We start from the raw sequence: 18,316 nt of genomic DNA, 5'->3' as shown, positions 1-18,316 counted from the left end.
TACCCAAGAGGGTATGCTTGGCTGACATGGAGAGGGCATGTCCATCACAGAGCTGCCTGAACTAATAACACGGGTGCTTTCCCTCATTCTTCTCTTCCCCTCATCCCTCCCTCCCACCAGTTTGATTTCATCATCTGCTGACTCTACTCCAAGGGGTTGTCAAACTTTTTCTATAAGGGACAGATAATGAATGGTTGAGGCTTTTGGGGGCCATATATGATGTCTTTCACTTACTCTTCTTTTCTCATCACCATTTAAAACAGTAAAAATGATTTTTAGTTAGCTATTTGGGCCACACAAACATAACCTAAGACCAGAGTGAGCCCTTGGAGGTACAGATTGCCAACCACTGCTCTCCTCTAAAACCTGCTTCCAAGCCCAATCACTTCTCCCCTCAACTACAGTCCTCATTGGAATGACCACCGTCTCTTTCCTGTACTACTGTGTTAGTCTCCTGTTGGGTTCTTGCTCCTGCACTTGGCCCTCCCTGATTCACACTCTACAATGTGGCCACACTGTGTGGTCAGGTGACCTTTGAAAGCATATATATCACTCCTTATTTCAAGGAATGCTTCTCTGATGAACCTACAAAATACTATGTTTTTCAATATTTCTGTGATAGTTAAGGAACTGAGGTTGGGAGCGGGGAGGGCTGGCACTCCTAGAAAGCCAGCACAGTTCTCACCATGCTACTTTATTTCAATAACCATTAAGTTTTTCATATTGAAATATAATTATCCAGAATAATGAAAAAGGAATTTATTAGATTTAATTGTAAGCATTTAAGCTTAAGGAATATAAAAAAAGGAGGGAAGAGGGAAAAGAGGAGAGTATAGACGTTGTCATCTAAAGTGGGATAAAACTCAATATTTCTATGTATGTAGTTTATCTCTATTTGAGTTGCTCTGGGTCTTAACTGGAAAACCATTGACGACTTCACTGGGTCCTGTCTATATTAAACACTTTCTATGTCATTAGTGAGATCTGGGTGTGAAAACCTCCCTCATCCCTACTTCCTTGCTATTATTTTCCGCCAACTTCATGATATCTTTTCTCACCATTGGCACAACTTTTTCCTGCAGCCCTCCCTTCTTTGTTTCACTCATTCTTCTTTTGTTAAGGGTTCAACTTTATTGTGTCTTATCCCAGGTATCCGTAATTCTTCCACAGCTCTATTTTTGAACCACACAACTCAGCATTTTACCACCCCAGCTTCTTAAAGGAAGCAGATAATTTGCAGCAAAAATTAAACATAGGTTCAATTACACATGTCAGTATGAATTAGACACATACTGTTGAGATATTTTCAAGAATTCGTCCCTTAAATAGGACCTTCTTTTTCTCAAAAGATGAAACTGCTTTTGCATCTATTGCCCCTTTATTCCCGTAAAGTTAAGTTTATTTGTTTTCATTTTTCAATTTAAGGATTGAGTTTGGGTATTATTATCCCTGCTTTACATATGTTGAACTGAAGCACAGAGCAGGAAAACAGTTCCCCCAAGGACCCTCAATATATGCTCTAGCCATGGCTGGGCCTCCCAGCTTCTGAGGGCCAGACCTGCATTTTTTTTTTCCTGGTCCTGCTGAGGGCAATTAGAAATTGAAGCAATTTTTAAGCTCGGCTCCAAATCATTTGTAAGTCGAGGTCATTTGTTTGTACCTATTTTGACGATGTCAGCTCTTTCAAGAGAATTCCAAATATACTTTTCCTAAACCAGTGTTTTTCAAACTTGGATAATATGCAAACAGCTTTTAAAGGAAAAGGATCCTCATCAATTGTGAGCATAGGCAAACTATTTTAATTCATAATATTACTTAAGTATGTAGAAACAGAAGATGTATGTAACATATCTACAAATACATAAACACATCCTGCTTGTCATTCTACATCAAAAAAACAAATCATGTGAAACTCGAACAAATTCATGTTACCAAGAAACTTCCACTAATCAGCTGCATTAGTGTGAGAGATGATGTCCTTTTAGGAAACATAATTAGCTAGTCAACAGGAATATATTCTGGCTTCCAGGCATAGGGTCTTTTGAGATTGACATGTCCAGGCTGACCTGTGCTGTATAACCTGACCACCCTCCTGCCACTTCTATCCTACTGGGATGAAACCTCTATCCACCCAGGGCACTGTGATATTGTTAGAGGAAAGTCCATAACTGAGGCACGGATGTCTTTCTCTGCTCTTTTCTTTATCAGCACACTACGAACAGAGTACTACTACTTGGTGCAAACACAATCATGGGCACTAAAATTGGCTGCTGGTGCTTACTTATAACATGGTTCCCTAGACAATTCAGAAAATCCCTTATACCAATTTTATTAAGTACCAACACCAAATTTCTTGTGAATTCTCTTAAGACCTCAGAAACGCTGGGGATAAGGGAGCTTAGCTGGAGAAACTTACTGCTTGAAGACGTGGAGAAGCAGTCTGTGTTTTCAAGTCCAGCCTTGGACTAGACAGCTCCCTACTGGGATGATTTAAGGGCAACCTCAGGCTCTCACCCCTACTCTGTCAATTCAGGCAGAAGGACTGAAGGACTTGATTTAAATGGAAATATATTATCTGAGGAGAATAATTAATAGTAATCGATTCTCTGGCTGAAAATTTATTATAATGTAAGTTTGCATGAAGCAAAGCATAGCAGAATGAGACATAGCATAGGTGAGTTTGATATCATAAATCATCATGTATTAAGTGCCCACTAGTATCAGGGATCTGACGAGGTAAACAGAGTCCCCATTCTCAGTTTTTAAAAATCCAATTGGTAATACAAGACAAATGGAGTGAGAGGGGGAGCTTTTCTTGGATGCAGCAGAGGGAGAAACTTACAAACTAGGCAGTAGCAAAAGCCGCCAACTCAAGGCCATCTTGGTTTGGAGCCAGCAGAAAAGCGAAACTGCCCGGATGGAAGAGGTTTGGAGAAAGAAAACAAATCTTCCCTGCCTTTTAGTTTTTTAGCCAGTCTTGAAACTCTTGCTTATTTTTTAAAAGTGTAAAAACATATCTGTAATAAAAAGTAGATGATTCTTTAATTATGGAATTTTCATTTGTATATTTCTTTGAAAACTTTCATCTCCCCTCAAATCTTTCCTTGATATATTCTGTGCAGCCCACTGTGGGAGCGAGGGAGAGGAATTCATATTACCGCTTAGCCTATAGTCCTATCTCATCTCTCTTTCCATGGCTATCGACACAGTTCCACAATTCTGGATGTCTTACAAGTCTCTCTTGAATAGGAAACCGTAGTTTAAAGTTGTTTATGTTGTTTCATTGCTTGCCACCTTCCTGGCTTGATATTGTTCATGTTTAATGTGTGTTTATCTGGTGGGCATGTAATTAACTTCCAATTTTCCCCTCACGGTTCTATAGCTTACAAGTGTAAAAGCTGACTGTTAGAACTTATGTTGAAGAGAGAACACCTTAGTGTGTTTATGGGTAGGAAGTGGGTGGCTAAAAAAGGTTTTCCCCAAGGAAAAGTAAAGAAACATTTGTCAGGAGTCCCTGAATAGGCAACCTTCTCATTTAATATGTAATGCTCATAATCTCATTTAATCTGCATACTCCCTATGAGGCATGAATTATCACCTCATACAGAGATAAGACAGAGAAATAAAGTAACTTGCCTAGGTTCACATAGCTAGTGTCAGAGCTCATACGTGAGTCCGTGACTTAACCCCCAAACTCTGTGTCCTTTCCCCTCACCACACGCCCTCTCCTGGGAGTCTTCTCCTGGTGGTCTTTGTCGCTAGAAGACGGGGGATAGGGCCACCCGAGCATGCAGTGAAAGCAGAGCGCACTTTTAGCTTGGGCGGCTTTAGTCCCTTCCCCCTTATAAATTGGTCACTTCACTCATCCTTTCTGTATTCCTTCACCTTCTCCTCTCCTTCCCTGTGCTCTTTTCTCCTTTTTCGCCCTTTCCTCAGAGAGCAGGCAGCAGACATGATTAGGATTGATGGAGAAGAACTATTCCAGTTCTTTTCCCCTTATCCTAAGCCCTGTTTTTGTGTGAACATGTGTTTGAGCCAGTAACGGTACGCAGACCACCAGCTGTGCTTGAAGCAATTCAGCCAAATGTCATCTTAAGTCCAGGGCTGCAACTCAGAAGGTGCATGGAAGGGGGCCCCTTTTTCCCTAATCCATCTTGAGTCCGCATTCCCTGGAACACAGGGAGAAGGGCTCTCACTCAAGTACAAAGGGCAGCTACTCAGTTCTCCTTTGCAAACACACTGTATCACTCTCAACAAGAAACCTACAGAGTTATGTTAATATCAGTAGTGGGGGGTGGGTAGCTTTCCAGTCAGCGCAAAGGACTGCACAAAAACTCACTAACTGGGTTGAACACTCAGTCCTGTTGCTTTTCTCCATAGTGCTGCCTCTTTTTGGGTGTTTCTTCGATGAAATGATAGAGGAGAGGGGCAAATTCGGCTTTGATTTTTAGTTGTAGCTTGGTGACAAATGATGGGGGTAAAATTTAAACCATTCTTCTACTAAGTTCTGGGAATTGTCAGAGGATTTTATTTGTACATGCCTTCCTGACCCCCATTTTCTCAGATAAGTAAAAATTATGCTGCATTTGTAAACAAGGTACTTTTATTGAGTTGAACTTTTACGAATGTATGGTATACTTAGCCAAAATAACACTTTTTATTTAATACAAGTATACTCAAAGGGCTATGCATGTAGAATTTTGTATGATTAATATGCACTTGAAAGCTGTTACAAAGTAAGCATAATTTCAGTTTGCGGAGTCTCTTAAATTCACTTTGTAATTTAATGTGTAGCCACTGAAGTTAGAGTTGAGGGATATTACTACGAGAAATCTGTATCATGTCCCACACCTTTTCAAGTAAACCAGTCACTGTTCCAAACTTGAAAGCTTCTCTTTTTAAAGATGTAAGTTGTGTTGCCTTGGAACAGAGAGAAATGAAAAAATGAGACCATTAAGCATTTGAAATATGCCCATTTTAAAGTGCTTACCGTATGTTTTGCCATGCTGAGTAAATTTTTTCCTTCCTAGTAACTGAAAAAGTATAAAACACAAACTAAGTCCCTGTACTTTGCTTACCAGTAGAAAAAAATTTAACCCATGAAGTACACTGCTATTACAGAGGTAGCTTATAATAGTCTATGGACATATATGCCACTGGAATTCATTGTTTCATTCACATCTGTTGCCTTATTGTGTTTCTTGCAGAGCTGCTCAAATGCTATCCTTTTTACCTGCCCTTTTAAATTTTCTCATGTATAGAATTTTTTCCTGGTTAGAGACTCTTTCCTTGAATGAAAAGTCCTGGAAATTCATAACTGCATAAACCATCTCCTTCCAACTCTCTCTCTTTCTCTCTTTCACACACACACATGCTAATAATCAGTTCATTTTTTAAAAATAATGTATTGTTGGGAAATACTATTGTTCTGCTTTGGTGACTATTCATTTTTTCTAAAACACAATCATATATGAGGACTAGATATAGATATTGTATGTTCAGAGTTCTTAGTTGTCAACAACAGCGTCTACTCTAGCTGTTTAAGTAGAAAAATATTTATTAAGGGGGATAAGTTGCTCAAAGAACTGTTGGGAGGTCAAAATTACAGAATTGGGCTGACTTTCCCAGACTTGTTCTCCAAACTGAGGTTCAGAGCTGGGGTTGCCAGGGAACTGCTGCCTCCACCAAACTGGACGCCACACAGTTGGGAAGCCCCTCCACCCCCCATATTACAGCCTCTGGATCCAGAGCCATCCCACCTCTGCCATGATCTGGGCCAACGAACGAAGCAGGTGCCACATACTCTGTAGCTCACCGGGGTGAGTCAGTTCTGAATCAAAGTGTGGCATGGATAGGAATACATTAGATTGACTGAAACTATATCTCATCCGGAGCCCTAGCTGCAAGAGCAAGATTGGGAAGGGAGAGAGAGTTTGAGTTGAACTCAGACATTATAAGGAGTTTGGAATGGGCATTGACATAGCCCATCCTCAGCATCCACTTAATAGCTGTGATGCATCTAATCTATTAAGACTCTGTGCCATTCAGCTATTTGGAAACTCTGTGTGTGGGTGAAGCTTGCAGAATATAGGCTCTCTCTGTAAGATGATCAGTAGCAAGCTGCTATTTTATTCAAATGTTAGAATACAGAGCATTTTCCCTGAAACTGTTTAGCTCCCCTGAGAAGAACAGTCCGATAGTCCAGAGAAGTACATCCGGTTGCGGGCACTCTGGGGTAGGGCAGGAAAAGGGAAGGAGGGACATTTCAACGTGAAGACTTTCATTAAGTTCTCAGGTTTTTATTCCACTTTTGCTGTTCACCCTGCCTGGTAGCTCTGGGTCCCAAAACTTCTCTTGTATAATTCTATCTCTGATCTCCTGCTAGCGGTAGGAATGTGCTGCTGTGCGTTGAGGAGGTAACCCTGTGTCCTTAGTTGTTCTGTGTACTTCTGTACACAGACTATCTGATTGTGCTGTCTCAGCCCCACAACTATCCCCTTATGTAGGGTATCAGGTGCTTCCAAAGAACAGGGCAGGACCCAGTTGGGGTGGCTTCTCCTCCATTCTCTCCCCCTGTAGGAATTTGGGGGAATAACTCCTTTCTGTAGGCTAAGTCAAAGAATGCTCCTCTGCCTTCTGTCTTCCAGAGCTTTCAGGAAATTTCTTGTCTGCTGTTTTCTCCCCTCCTGTTTTTCTTTATCCTTGGGGTCAATATCTTTTTATTCTTTTACTATCATCGTAATGGATTTGGGGAAGGGAGATGTGGTCAATCTGCCATGCTTAGCTATAAGTTCTTTAAATTTATTCTTTAGTATGCTTATCATTATCAGTCTTGTACATTTTCAATCTTATATGTACAAATACTCATGAATATTTCTTTAAATATAAGAATTACATAGAGATTAAATATAAAAATCGAGAATAAAGTCTCTAATTTTCTCACTTTACAAAAGTCCTTTTTTTTGGGAGGAGAGCAGAACCCACATTTTGAGGGTATTAGAGGCACCTGGAAATATAATATATACTAAGTGCAAAACAAACAAAAAAAAGTGGTACTGTCTAAGAATGCAAAGAGAATGGAGGAGGGAGCCCTCCAGTGGGCTCTTACGGCCAGGCAGGCTTCCTGGAGGAGGTGGAAATTGAATTGGACTCTGAAGAAAGGGAAGGAGCCAGGAAAAGAGTAAGGTCTCGAGTTGGGTAATGGCAAGCATTGTTAACTTTCCCTTACGCAGTGGGGATATGCCAGTGTGTAGCTCCATATAAGTATCTGAGTGAGTGCAGGGGGGGCAGCCATGAAGACAATGGCATATAAACCATAGAGTTTCCTTGGGCCTACTCTCAGCCCATCAAGCCTACACATGGGCAGTTTCTTCAATGCCCAAGGGAAAAATATAAAGAAGTACTTTTTACTAGCAGCCTCCTGGCTCACAGATGCTGTTTACTACTAAAGATGTAATTCTGATTAAAGCAGGGAATTAGAGCTTAAATGAAAAGATGGGCAGTTTGTATTATGAGTTTCATCCTTGTACATCTCTATAGTTATAACTTCTTAATAGCAATAAACACCAGATTTTAGTTTTCAACAGCATGTGGATCTAGTATTCTGGTATTCTTAATATTTTTATGGCCTTTCTTTTTTCTTTGATATTTTGATTATTTTCTAAGTCACTCATCATCTCTGAGTCCTTCATCTAAGCAAAGCACTATGCCAGCCCATGCGGGGACTCAATTATATGTTCATTCAACACGTGTTTGATGAGTGTCAACTATGCAACTAAAACTAAGAAGGAAACAGTTGTTTCCCTTAAAGAGTTTATGCTTTGATAGGGAAGTCAGGACATAGTTACATAATAGCAGAGGAGCAAGATACATAGAATAATTAACAACAACAGTAATAACGGTGATAATAGTAGTAGATTTGTTCTTTCCCTAGGAGTTTACTTTGTAGTTGGAAAGACGGAGCATACACACACTTTGGTGAAACACTCAGCCACTTAGAAATAAGATGGAGAGTAAACCAAGCACAGAAATGCTGTCAAGGGATTAGACTGGGATGAGAGACGTTCTGGAAATGGTAAAGGAGGCATCAAAGTGCCCAATCAGTCCAGCAGGGTATGGCAAGAGTGGTTTGACCTGGAAGGGTTTGCTAAATCACATCCGTGGTTCCGGAGATATCTGTTTGCTCAGTTAGAAATGGCGGGGAGCTAGATGGAGCTGCTCGGTGTAGGAGACCTAGGGAGACGAGGCACATCAAGTTCCAGGCAGACTGGGGGAGGGCAGAGCCCTGGCACCGCAGAAGCACCAGGAGAACAAGGCTGGTAGGGGGACCAGGCTCCGGAAGACAGATCTGGAAACCCAGGCCTGTGTGCTAGAGTCCTTCGGTGTTCCAACTGCATTTCTTAGAGGCAACATCTAACAAGAGGATGAGTCTACTGGGCAGGTTTTCTCATAGCCCCGCTCCTGCCTCAATCCGAGGAGTATCACTTTTTAATCTACCCAATATAATGAGCTTTGGTGTCAGAACTTTTTTTGAAGGATCCCCCCGATTTGAAAATAATAAGTCTGCAAGTGGCCGAGGGAGAAGGACAAGAAGACAGAAAAAATGAGACTGGTAATACTTTAAGAAAAAAAGGTACATTAAGTCTGAACTAGATGGAGTCATCTTTTGCAGGAGTTCTGAGTGGAAGAGAAGCAGAGTGACAATTAAGCAGAAGCATTTCTAGTGGAAAAAAAAACAGTATAGGGAAAGACAAGAAGATATGGTTAGATGTGTTCTGTGTGGAAAAGAAAAATGCATTGACTTTCCTGGAAAGCAGGAGTCCTGTGGTTGGCACAGTGGGTATGTCGAGGAATTTGAATCTAATCTGAATGGCAGTACGGTGTTGTTTTGGAGAATGAGGCGGGGGTGAGGAACTGATGAAAATGTATGCTTACGTAACTCTTGTGTCAGTTACGCAAAGGATGAAAGGCTAACGTTAATTTACGGGAGCGTCACATTTTTCTTGGCCTGGGTACCTACCCCCAAACCCAGGATAATGTCTCTAGTTTCTCTGTTCGCAAACATTCTGGCCACAAATGTATCAAGGAAAAAAGAAAACTTTGTCAGGAAAAATATTGATCAGCATTATTATCTCTTGAGCAACAAGCAAATTATAATAAAAAGAGTGTCCTGTGGTGTCTCATGAGTTTCCAGGATTCTGCAAGAACATTTACAGTCCCTGGATGAGGGGGATTAATTTTCATCTTGGACTAATCTATGGGCTACTGCCCTGTTTGTGGACCAGGTTCTTGGGGGCACAATCTGTCTCCTCCTTTGGCTGGTGCAGTGGGACCGTCCATGTGGCTTACACACATTGCTGTATGGTTGGGTCATTGGAATGTCCCATTCATTGCTAGCAAGGTAGTGCAACACTGAGAGAGGACAGGTAGATGTCAGTTTCTCAATAGGAGAAGAGACATTTAACAAATTAGGATTATATGGTATGACAAACGCAGTAACAGGGAATAAACATGGGATATCATTATGTGAGTATGAGAAGAGGAGAGGTCAAAACTGGGAGTCTTTGCTCTAATGAAGCTCAGCTATTCTCAGCAGTATGGAATATTATGTTGATCTGTCATGGAACCTGTTTCTGTTCTGATTATTTATTAGCTTGAGAAATATTATCATGATCTTTTGAATTGTTACAGCAAGCCAGTGAAGAATTATAATAAATATATATTTAGAAAATAAATTCAGTTCCATTATTACATATTTCAAAAATATATTTGGTGCCATTACTGACTTTTACATACATTTTTTTTAATTCTCTTCTAATTTCTTATGCTCTTCTGTTTTTTAAAAAAATTTACATCCATTCTTACCTCTTCAGAACAACGTATTTTCTGGTTTGAGTTTTTGTATTGTTTTGAAGTGTATTGAAATGTTACTGTGCATGCATGTGTTTAAACCATGAGGTTTGTATTAATAAAATCAAGTATATTGGCCTTGGTTAGTAAAATTTCACCTAATAGGATACTAGCAAAAAGCTATAAATTTATTCAAAACCAGTGTTTCAGGCATTAAAATAAGATTTTATATCACCCCTGTTTAATTTTTAACATAATAATATAGACGTATTAATAGACATAAGAGTAGATAGGTAGACACAGTTGTGAACTAGTATAAGTACGACACAGTGGTAAAATTCCGTCATGTTGGAATTTTATTTCTGCTGCATCATTTACAGTCAAAGGTAAACAGTATCTGGGGGCGCCTGGGTGGCACAGCGGTTAAGCGTCTGCCTTCGGCTCAGGGCGTGATCCCGGCGTTATGGTATCGAGCCCCACATCAGGCTCCTCCGCTATGAGCCTGCTTCTTCCTCTCCCACTCCCCCTGCTTGTGTTCCCTCTCTCGCTGACTGTCTCTATCTCTGTCGAATAAATAAATAAAATCTTAAAAAAAAAAAAGGTAAACAGTATCTGTGTGTGCAGCAGTGTATAACTGGTAAATGTAAACACAAAAGAATTTTAACATAAACCTTGCCCTCAAAGAGCTTCCAATGTATTTGCGGAGGCAAGATGAGCATAAATAAGAAATGGCGTCCTATATAGCCTAGGACAAAAGCCATGGGAAATTTGAGAACTCTTAAAAAAAGATATATATGGAACGCCTGGGTAGCACAGCTGGTTAAGTGCCCAGCTCTTGGTTTCGGCTCAGGTTGTGATCTCATGGTCGTGCAATCAAGCCTCTGCATCAGGCTCCATGCTCAGCGCGGAGTCTGCTTCACATTCTGTCTTCCTCTCCTCCTCCTGCTAGTTGTCTCTCTCTCTCTCAAGTAAGTAAATAAATAGATATCTTTTGAAAATGAAAAAAAGGAGACGTATATGACATGCTGTCATCAGAGTAGGCTTCATGGAGGAGGTGGCACTTGACATAAATTTCAGGGCCACTAGTATGTGCTTTCTTGCAGGAAAGAAGACATTCCTAGCAAGTAGAAGCCATGCAAACAGAGGCAGAGAGAGAAATGCACATGACAGTCGATCTAAACATTGTAAAGATTTCATGATCAAAAGCAGTGCCAATTGATGAAGCATCTCTTACAGGTTTTTTCTTTCCTACAGGATTTTTTTTTTTTTGATTCTCAAATATATGTGACTATCAAATATCTTACTCAACATTTGGCTTTGGTTATCAGATATTTTCAAATTAATTCAACAAATATTTGTAATATGGTGTATAAATTTCAATGACCAACACTATCCCAGGCATTATAATATATGGAAATGAAGAACTCATTGTCTTATCCTTGAATATTTTCTTGCCTTGTTGGTGAGGAGATGTATGTACAAATAAGATTCAAGGTAGTCATAAACCAAGGCCACTCAAATGTTCCCCAAGTTTTGAAACTCCCTACATATAAATCACCAGGTATATAAAGACTTTCCAGTCCTTTGCATATGCAGGAGCTATTCCTCTACACACCCAACCCTCTCCTCATACCCACCGTAGCTCCTTCCCGCAACCAAGTTGTATTGATGGTGCCCTGCCAGCTAGAAACCATCACTGGCTGCTTGTTGATCCCACATCTGTCCTTCATCGATCCTTTTGTTTCCTTAAAAGATCAATGAACACATCCTGTAGCCATCATATAATTACCACCTCCCTCTGCCTTGATTCATCTGGCTTTTGCCACTCACAGTTCAGTTACTTCCACCTCAGACAACACTCTTTCACACATTTAATGCATCCTTTTGGGGGGGCCTATCTTATTTCTCCTCTTTCTTCTAATATTTGTCAATACTTACTGGAAGGAAAGAACACAAACTCTCTCATGTTCCCTTTCTCTTTGAACAAAGAATCCCTGGATGCCTCCCATACAAGTAGTGCTTGTAACCATTTTGCATTGAGGAAAAGAAAGGTACTATGTTTAAAAATGAAAAAAATAAAAAGATGTTGAATTAGTGACATCAGCTTCTAAAGCTTTTGAAAATATGCAGAAGTTTCTTTCTGAATCTCCATGAAAAAAACCTTCCTCTAAGATTTTACAAGTGCTTCCTCCAAAATGTCTTAGTATAAAATCTTCAAAATATCAAATTATTTCTTATTTATTTATAAATGTTGCAAAAACATTTTCTACTTTTTATTTTTCTTTGTAAATGTAACCTACTTGAATAATAGAATTGACTAAACATTCTGAATTCCAAATGAACAACTGTCATACAAATTTTGTAATGTAATGCATTTATGAGGATGCCTCATATAATGTATAATTCAAAATGAATAGAATAAACAATACCTATTGTATGACTTGAAAGGAGAAAGACAGGGGAGTGACAAAGAGACAGATAGTCATAAACTTGGAAGCACTTTTTGCACAGAAGGTAAAACTTGAACTTGACTGTAAATAATAAACTGATATGGTAGGGAGAAGTTGAAAGGGTATCTCACGTTGGGAAAAGACTGTTGACAAAGTTGTATTTGGTTGAAATGAAGACTTTTTATGGAAGAGTAAAAGATACTGACCAATCTGGATTGGACCAATTTGTAGGTGCTTCATGTGACAAAAGTGACCGATGTCACGTTAAGGAATTTCATGGATTTTCTTCCAGAAATAATGGAGAGCTGTGAAAATTTGGAAGGAGTATCATGGATCTGACAGAGTAGTTTTAGAAATTTGCCCCTTCCTGGTGATGTTCAAGGAATTAGAAAGCAAAGAGATTGGATAGGAGGCCATTTATAGCCACATGCTTGTGAGATGCCGGAGGCCAGGACTAACGTGATGGAAACATCAGACAACGGGAGCTCTGGCTAATGCTTCCAATAGAGCACACCATAGTCTTGTTGTAATAAAGGGGGTGAAGGCAAGCCATACCTTAGCAGTGATAGTGGGGTTTCAGATTGGGTGACTGGGAGAATGCAAAATACACCTAATGGCAGAAACAGGGAGGTCAGAAGAGAAAAAAATGGACAGAGGGGCACCTGGCTGGCTCAGTCAATAGACTGTGTGATTTTTTATCTTGGGACCATGAGTTCAAGCCCCACACTAGGCATAGTACTTACTTTAAAAATAAATGAATGAATGAATGAGTTCAAGCCCCACAGTGGGCATAGAGCTTACTTTAAAAATAAATGGATGAATGAATGAATGAATGAATGAATGAATGAATGAATGAATGAATAAATAAATAAATATGTAAGTAAGTAAATTAAAAAAAATGGGTGATGCAAGGATATGGGGCCCAGCCCTGTCAATAGAAAGTTAATGTGAGCCACATATGTCATTTTAAATTGTCTAGCAGCCATATTCAAAACACTAAAAATAAACAGATGAAGTTGCATTTAATATTTTATTTGCCCTAATATATTCCAAATATTACCATTTCAACATATAATCAATATAAAAATATTGATGATATTATTTACATTCTTTTTCTCACACTAAGTCTTTGAAATCTGGTATGTATTTAATACTTAGAGCACATCCCAATTTAGCTAAATTTCAAGTGCTCAGTAGTAGCTGTGACTGGTGGCTACCATATTGGACAGGGTATTATTGGCCAATTACATAGAACTAACATATTATGTAACAAATGTTTCAATTAAGCTGGTGCTAAGATTCACTGTATTTTGGAAATTATAATTCTGTTTATCCTTTCTCCTCCTCTATTCCTTTTGTTTATTTTAGCTACTTCATATTCAAGATGTTCTTTTAACAGAACATCATTCTTTCCCCAAAGCACCAAGAATTTTAGAAATATCCATGATAGACTGTTTCATTGCTCTCTCTAATTCTCCACTTGACTTACAACTTCAATTAAACAAGTCAGTCTGAATCTTCTTTTTCTTCTCCCTTTCTCAGTCTTAAAACTCTTGATTATGAAATAATTTAGCAATATGTCCTCAAAAACCTTGGATAAATGACACTTAGTACTTTGGAAATGAAACTACATTTTTCATGTTCCCCTGTCTGCATATGTGTGTATTTCTCCAGCATTTAATGTCTGACGTAAACTCGCTGGATTTTTGGTCTTCACTATATGCTAAAGAACGCAGTATGAAAGGGAGCTTACTTCTATAGAAAACACGCCAAGGACATTGTGTTCCATCTTTACAATGAAATGCAGATTTCCCATTAAAAGGCAAATCCATCATTTCAAAAGGTTGAATAGGATGGTGCATTAAAAAAATCCAGCTGCTTAAATTTAGGGCATTGAAAAACATCCAATGAAAAAATGTTCCCTGGGTTTCAAGCATTTTCATTTGATTATGTATTGGATAGCTTTTCATTCAATCTGTGATCTTGCCTCTTAGAATTCTGTCCTAAAATAGTCTGACAAGTGTTTCAAACAAGTTAGACTCAACTATGACACTTCATTAATTTAAATTATATATTTTGTTATTTAGAATATCCTTATGTTTGCTAATATATTATTAATTTTTGCACAAGAAATATTGGAATTTTCTTATACTGCTTTGGTTTTTCATGTTTATTCTTAGGCTTCTCTCAGTCCCGTTTAGTTTCTTTTATGGTTTTTTTTTTTTGAGCTTCTTTGATGACCTTGTCTGCCAGGACAGCCATTTTGTTCTCTAACCAACTTCCTTCAACTGATTTAGTCCTCTATTTCTCTGTGCTTCCCTATTCTGATGTGTTCTGACCAACTTTTCTCTAATTAATTTAGGACTAAGAAGTGGCAAAGCCAGTGATTCGCTGGGCAATAACTCTCTATGGGGTCTGCAGACATGGCCCCCACAAGCTGGCTAGGGCGAACACGCATGCCCCCCCCACACACACACAAAGAGTTCTCCACACTACTGAGCCTAGTGCTGTAGGGGCTTTAGGAACAAAAAGTCTTATGTTAACATGTCTGTACAGTGCATGCATTTTTCGACAGGAAATACTGTAATAGTAGTTTATTAAAAGTCATGGCTAAGTCTCTGTACTTCCCTCCTCTGGAGTCTGGTCCTGCTTTTTCTCAGGACCTATATCTAGAGATATAGGCTGGGACCAAACACAGGGTACTGTTGAACAAGGACTGTGCTAAAATGCCCCTGATAATAGATATTGACTAGGTTTCTTAAGCTGAGTTTCTGATTCTCTCCTATTAGACTGATTGTTAGGTATTTATACATATGATACTATTGACCCAGGGCCAATCCCTAATAGTAAATGTTTCCAATGATTCTCTGGCATCCAATGTTTCACTAAGACCAGTTTAGTCCCATTTGCAGACCTCCCTCCCCAGTTTCCATTTTCTTCCAAAAGAATTGTTAATTTTAAAAGAGAATTCATTCTAGTCAATATCAGTCTACTTCTAATGGGTTCTTTTTTTCTCAAAGAGCTCAACAATGGAATCATTTTTTTTCTGGTCCCACGTTTTATTCTAGACCCAAGTGAAGGAAGTATTTTGCTGTGCTTTCTCCTGGTTTATGGGGGGTATTTCCTACTGGGGTCCTGTGCTTCCAGGCTCCCGCCAGCACTGGCTATCAAAACTGCTTAGGCTGCAAATAAAATATGAAATGAAATCCATCTGGCATTTCTCATTGAATTAGGACCAGAACATTTTTGTTAAATATTAACAGATGGCTAAATTCTTAATATCAAACTAACATTTTAAAACATCTAAGGGGACCCACATGAGGAAGAAAGGATAGAGGACCATGTGTTCTCTCTATCGCTGAGCCCTTCCTTCCTCCACACTTTTCCTCCCCTCATCCTTCCGACCCATGTGTTGAGAATCACTGGAGTCTCTTTTCTCAGATAGCTTTTATTCATTGGTAGCTGGTATCAAAATAGTGCATGATGGTATCAAAATATTGTAATCAAATGTTGGCCAACTCAGGTGATGTGTTGCCATTGGCAGGCTTCAAGATCTTTTATTAAAGCCAATTTTCTCTCCCTCTCTCTCTTTCTTTCTCGATAGGAAAAAGAAAAGAAGTATATGCTGCCCTTGGACAACCTGAAAGTTCGAGATGTGGAAAAGAGCTTTATGTGTAGCAAGCACATCTTTGCACTTTTTAATACAGAGCAAAGGTAAGAAAATGAAGCAGCTTCTGTCTTCAGATATTTTTTACTTGAATTTCTGTGTGATCTAGAGATCATCATATTTACAAGAGTTCCTTTGGTCCCACCTTGAAATTTGCTAACTCTGTAGTTTTCCTTTCCTTTAGCGTGTATGTTTAGCTTTCACCATAGGTTATGGGTTCAAAAGATTAAAACTTAGAATAAGAAGGATCTTCAAGTGTTTATTAATTATTCCTTGCTCTTCAAGCAGGCACCCAAATCATGCTGCTTTCCTTCTTAAAGTACATTTTATTATTTTAAAGTCTTTCTTGTCCTGAATTTATTATGTGCATACTTACAAATTACTGTTACAATTTTTAATAGTATCTGTCCAGCATGGATGGATATTGCCCAAGACCTTCTTATATATATATTAGGATGGCATTTTTGCATTGGCGAATAGAATTATTCACTTAATGTGAATACAAATATGTAGTACTTCACAGTTTTTCAAAGCATTATGCTCAGTCATTTTTTAATCAGTTTCCCATGAGGTTGAAAGATAGCGTAGCGTGGTGACCATTTTGTAGATTAGAACTATAGATCAGAGAGGTTAACTGACTTTCTTCAGATCCAACATTAGTACATGAGAAAGCTTCCAACTGAGTCAGGACTTCTGGGTCTAAGTCCACTTTTCCTTCCACCTGTTTCTGGTCTGGTTTTGTTGCTGTTGGTTGGTTGGTTGTTTTCCTGCCCCTCAGCTACAACATCGAAACTTAATTTGGGGCTGATTATCATGGAGTGCAATAGTTACTTACTGAAGTCAAGCAGTAAAATTAAATAAACGAATGGAGAGGTGAAAAGGATGGCATAGAGATATGTCAGAGTGTTAACAACGAGGCGAGGATAAAAAGATCTTTTCCAAATGGAAATGTTCTAGGAAGAAGCTAATTAATTTCTGTGAGTCAGTTATTAAGAGACTGAGTCATTAGGTGGCAGGGTCTAATTTTAACTCATCTCTTCAGGCCTTTTATCTTTATTTAGCAATGAATGAAGTTCCTTGATTAGGTTCAGTGACCAGCCCAGGGTCAATCACACAGTAAGTTAAAATAGCGAAAGAAGCCTTCTTCCTACATTCCCAGTCAGTTGCTCAGAGTGACTCATTATACAGAAATACTTAGAAAAACCACAAGAGCAAATCATTTAAAGAATCAAGGGGAAAAAAAATTAAATATAATTCCCCTACCAAACACTGAGATGGGAGTTTTTAAAGACTTAGTATTGTTTGAGAGTAGCTTATGAAAAAAAACACTATGATGATAAAGAATAAAAAGATTTCCTGGAGAGAGCAGTAGTGTGTCCTCATACTAGGGCCAGACTTAGGACTGTTTACATACTTTCCTCAAAGCAATGGGTAATTGGGAGGTCCCGAAGGAATCTTCACAGATGTGCTCAGCCTTCCTGCCCGGATGCAGAGTTGGAAGTGTGACTACTAAATAAGACGTTGATTTGAGTTCTTGGTCAACCTGAAAAGTGCAGGTTATAAAAGGGCTTGGACCAAAATTTAAAACACCAGACAGTGGTAGAGTATCTTTTTAGATGAAATATAACTGTGGGTTTGTAAGAGAGCAAAAGATACCAAAATAAGAGAAGTCTGGACTTCTAAAATTCTAGGTAGGTATTCTGGAATCCTTGAGTTCTCAGAAGGTAGTGAACTCTTAACCACTTCTCAGAGACCTCGTGAGTACAAGGAGGTCACATCCATAGGCATATTTGCCTTTTCCTCTGAAATCTTGATTATTTTCAATTATTTTTGTACTGGTTAGGACTTCCAGTACAATGTTGAATACAATTGGGCATCCTTGTTTTGTTTTTGATTTTAAGGAGAATTATTTCATAATTTTATAATTAAGTACTTTCTGATAGGTAACTGATATCAGGTAAAGAAGACCCCTTGTGTTCCTAGTTGCTAAGTTTTCTGTTTCTCATGAGTGGATGTTGAATTTTATCAAGTGCTTTTTCTGTCCCTACAGAAATTGTATAATTTTCTTCTTTAATCTGTTCATGTAGTGAAATAGATAAATAGACCTTCTAATGTTAAACCATCCTGATCTCCTGGGATTAAACTAAGTCATGATGCAGTATTATTTATTATGCATTCCTGGCTTGTTTGCTAAGAATTTGCTTAGACTTTAACATCTATGGTTATAAGTGAGATTGGCCCATAAATGTCCTTTTTTGTGTTGACCCTCTTGGTTTTCATATATTTCTGTTAGCTTTATAATTGAAGTGGGGATAAGTCCTTATTATTCTTTGGAACACTTTGTATAAGA

The 18,316-nt window shown here is 38.7% G+C and overlaps 1 protein-coding gene across 6 annotated transcripts in view; it reads left to right on the top strand.

Moving 5' to 3' along the window:
• DNM3 (dynamin 3) overlaps positions 1–18,316 on the top strand; it is a 524,707-nt gene that overhangs the window by 358,421 nt on the left and 147,970 nt on the right. For all 6 annotated transcript variants that reach the window (XM_087858849.1, XM_045814085.2, XM_045814069.2 and 3 more), the window contains one exon: positions 15,904–16,013. In XM_087858849.1, coding sequence (XP_087714975.1) covers positions 15,904–16,013 — 110 coding nt within the window. The remainder of the gene's footprint in view (positions 1–15,903; positions 16,014–18,316) is intronic.

The sequence above is a fragment of the Ursus americanus genome, chromosome 2 (assembly GCF_024610735.1).
Source record: "Ursus americanus isolate L20-20 chromosome 2, mUrsAme1.1.p, whole genome shotgun sequence".
Classification (NCBI taxonomy): Eukaryota; Metazoa; Chordata; class Mammalia; order Carnivora; family Ursidae; genus Ursus; species Ursus americanus.
The sequence above is the reverse complement of the archived record's forward strand: the minus strand, read 5'-3'. Positions and strand labels throughout refer to the sequence as shown.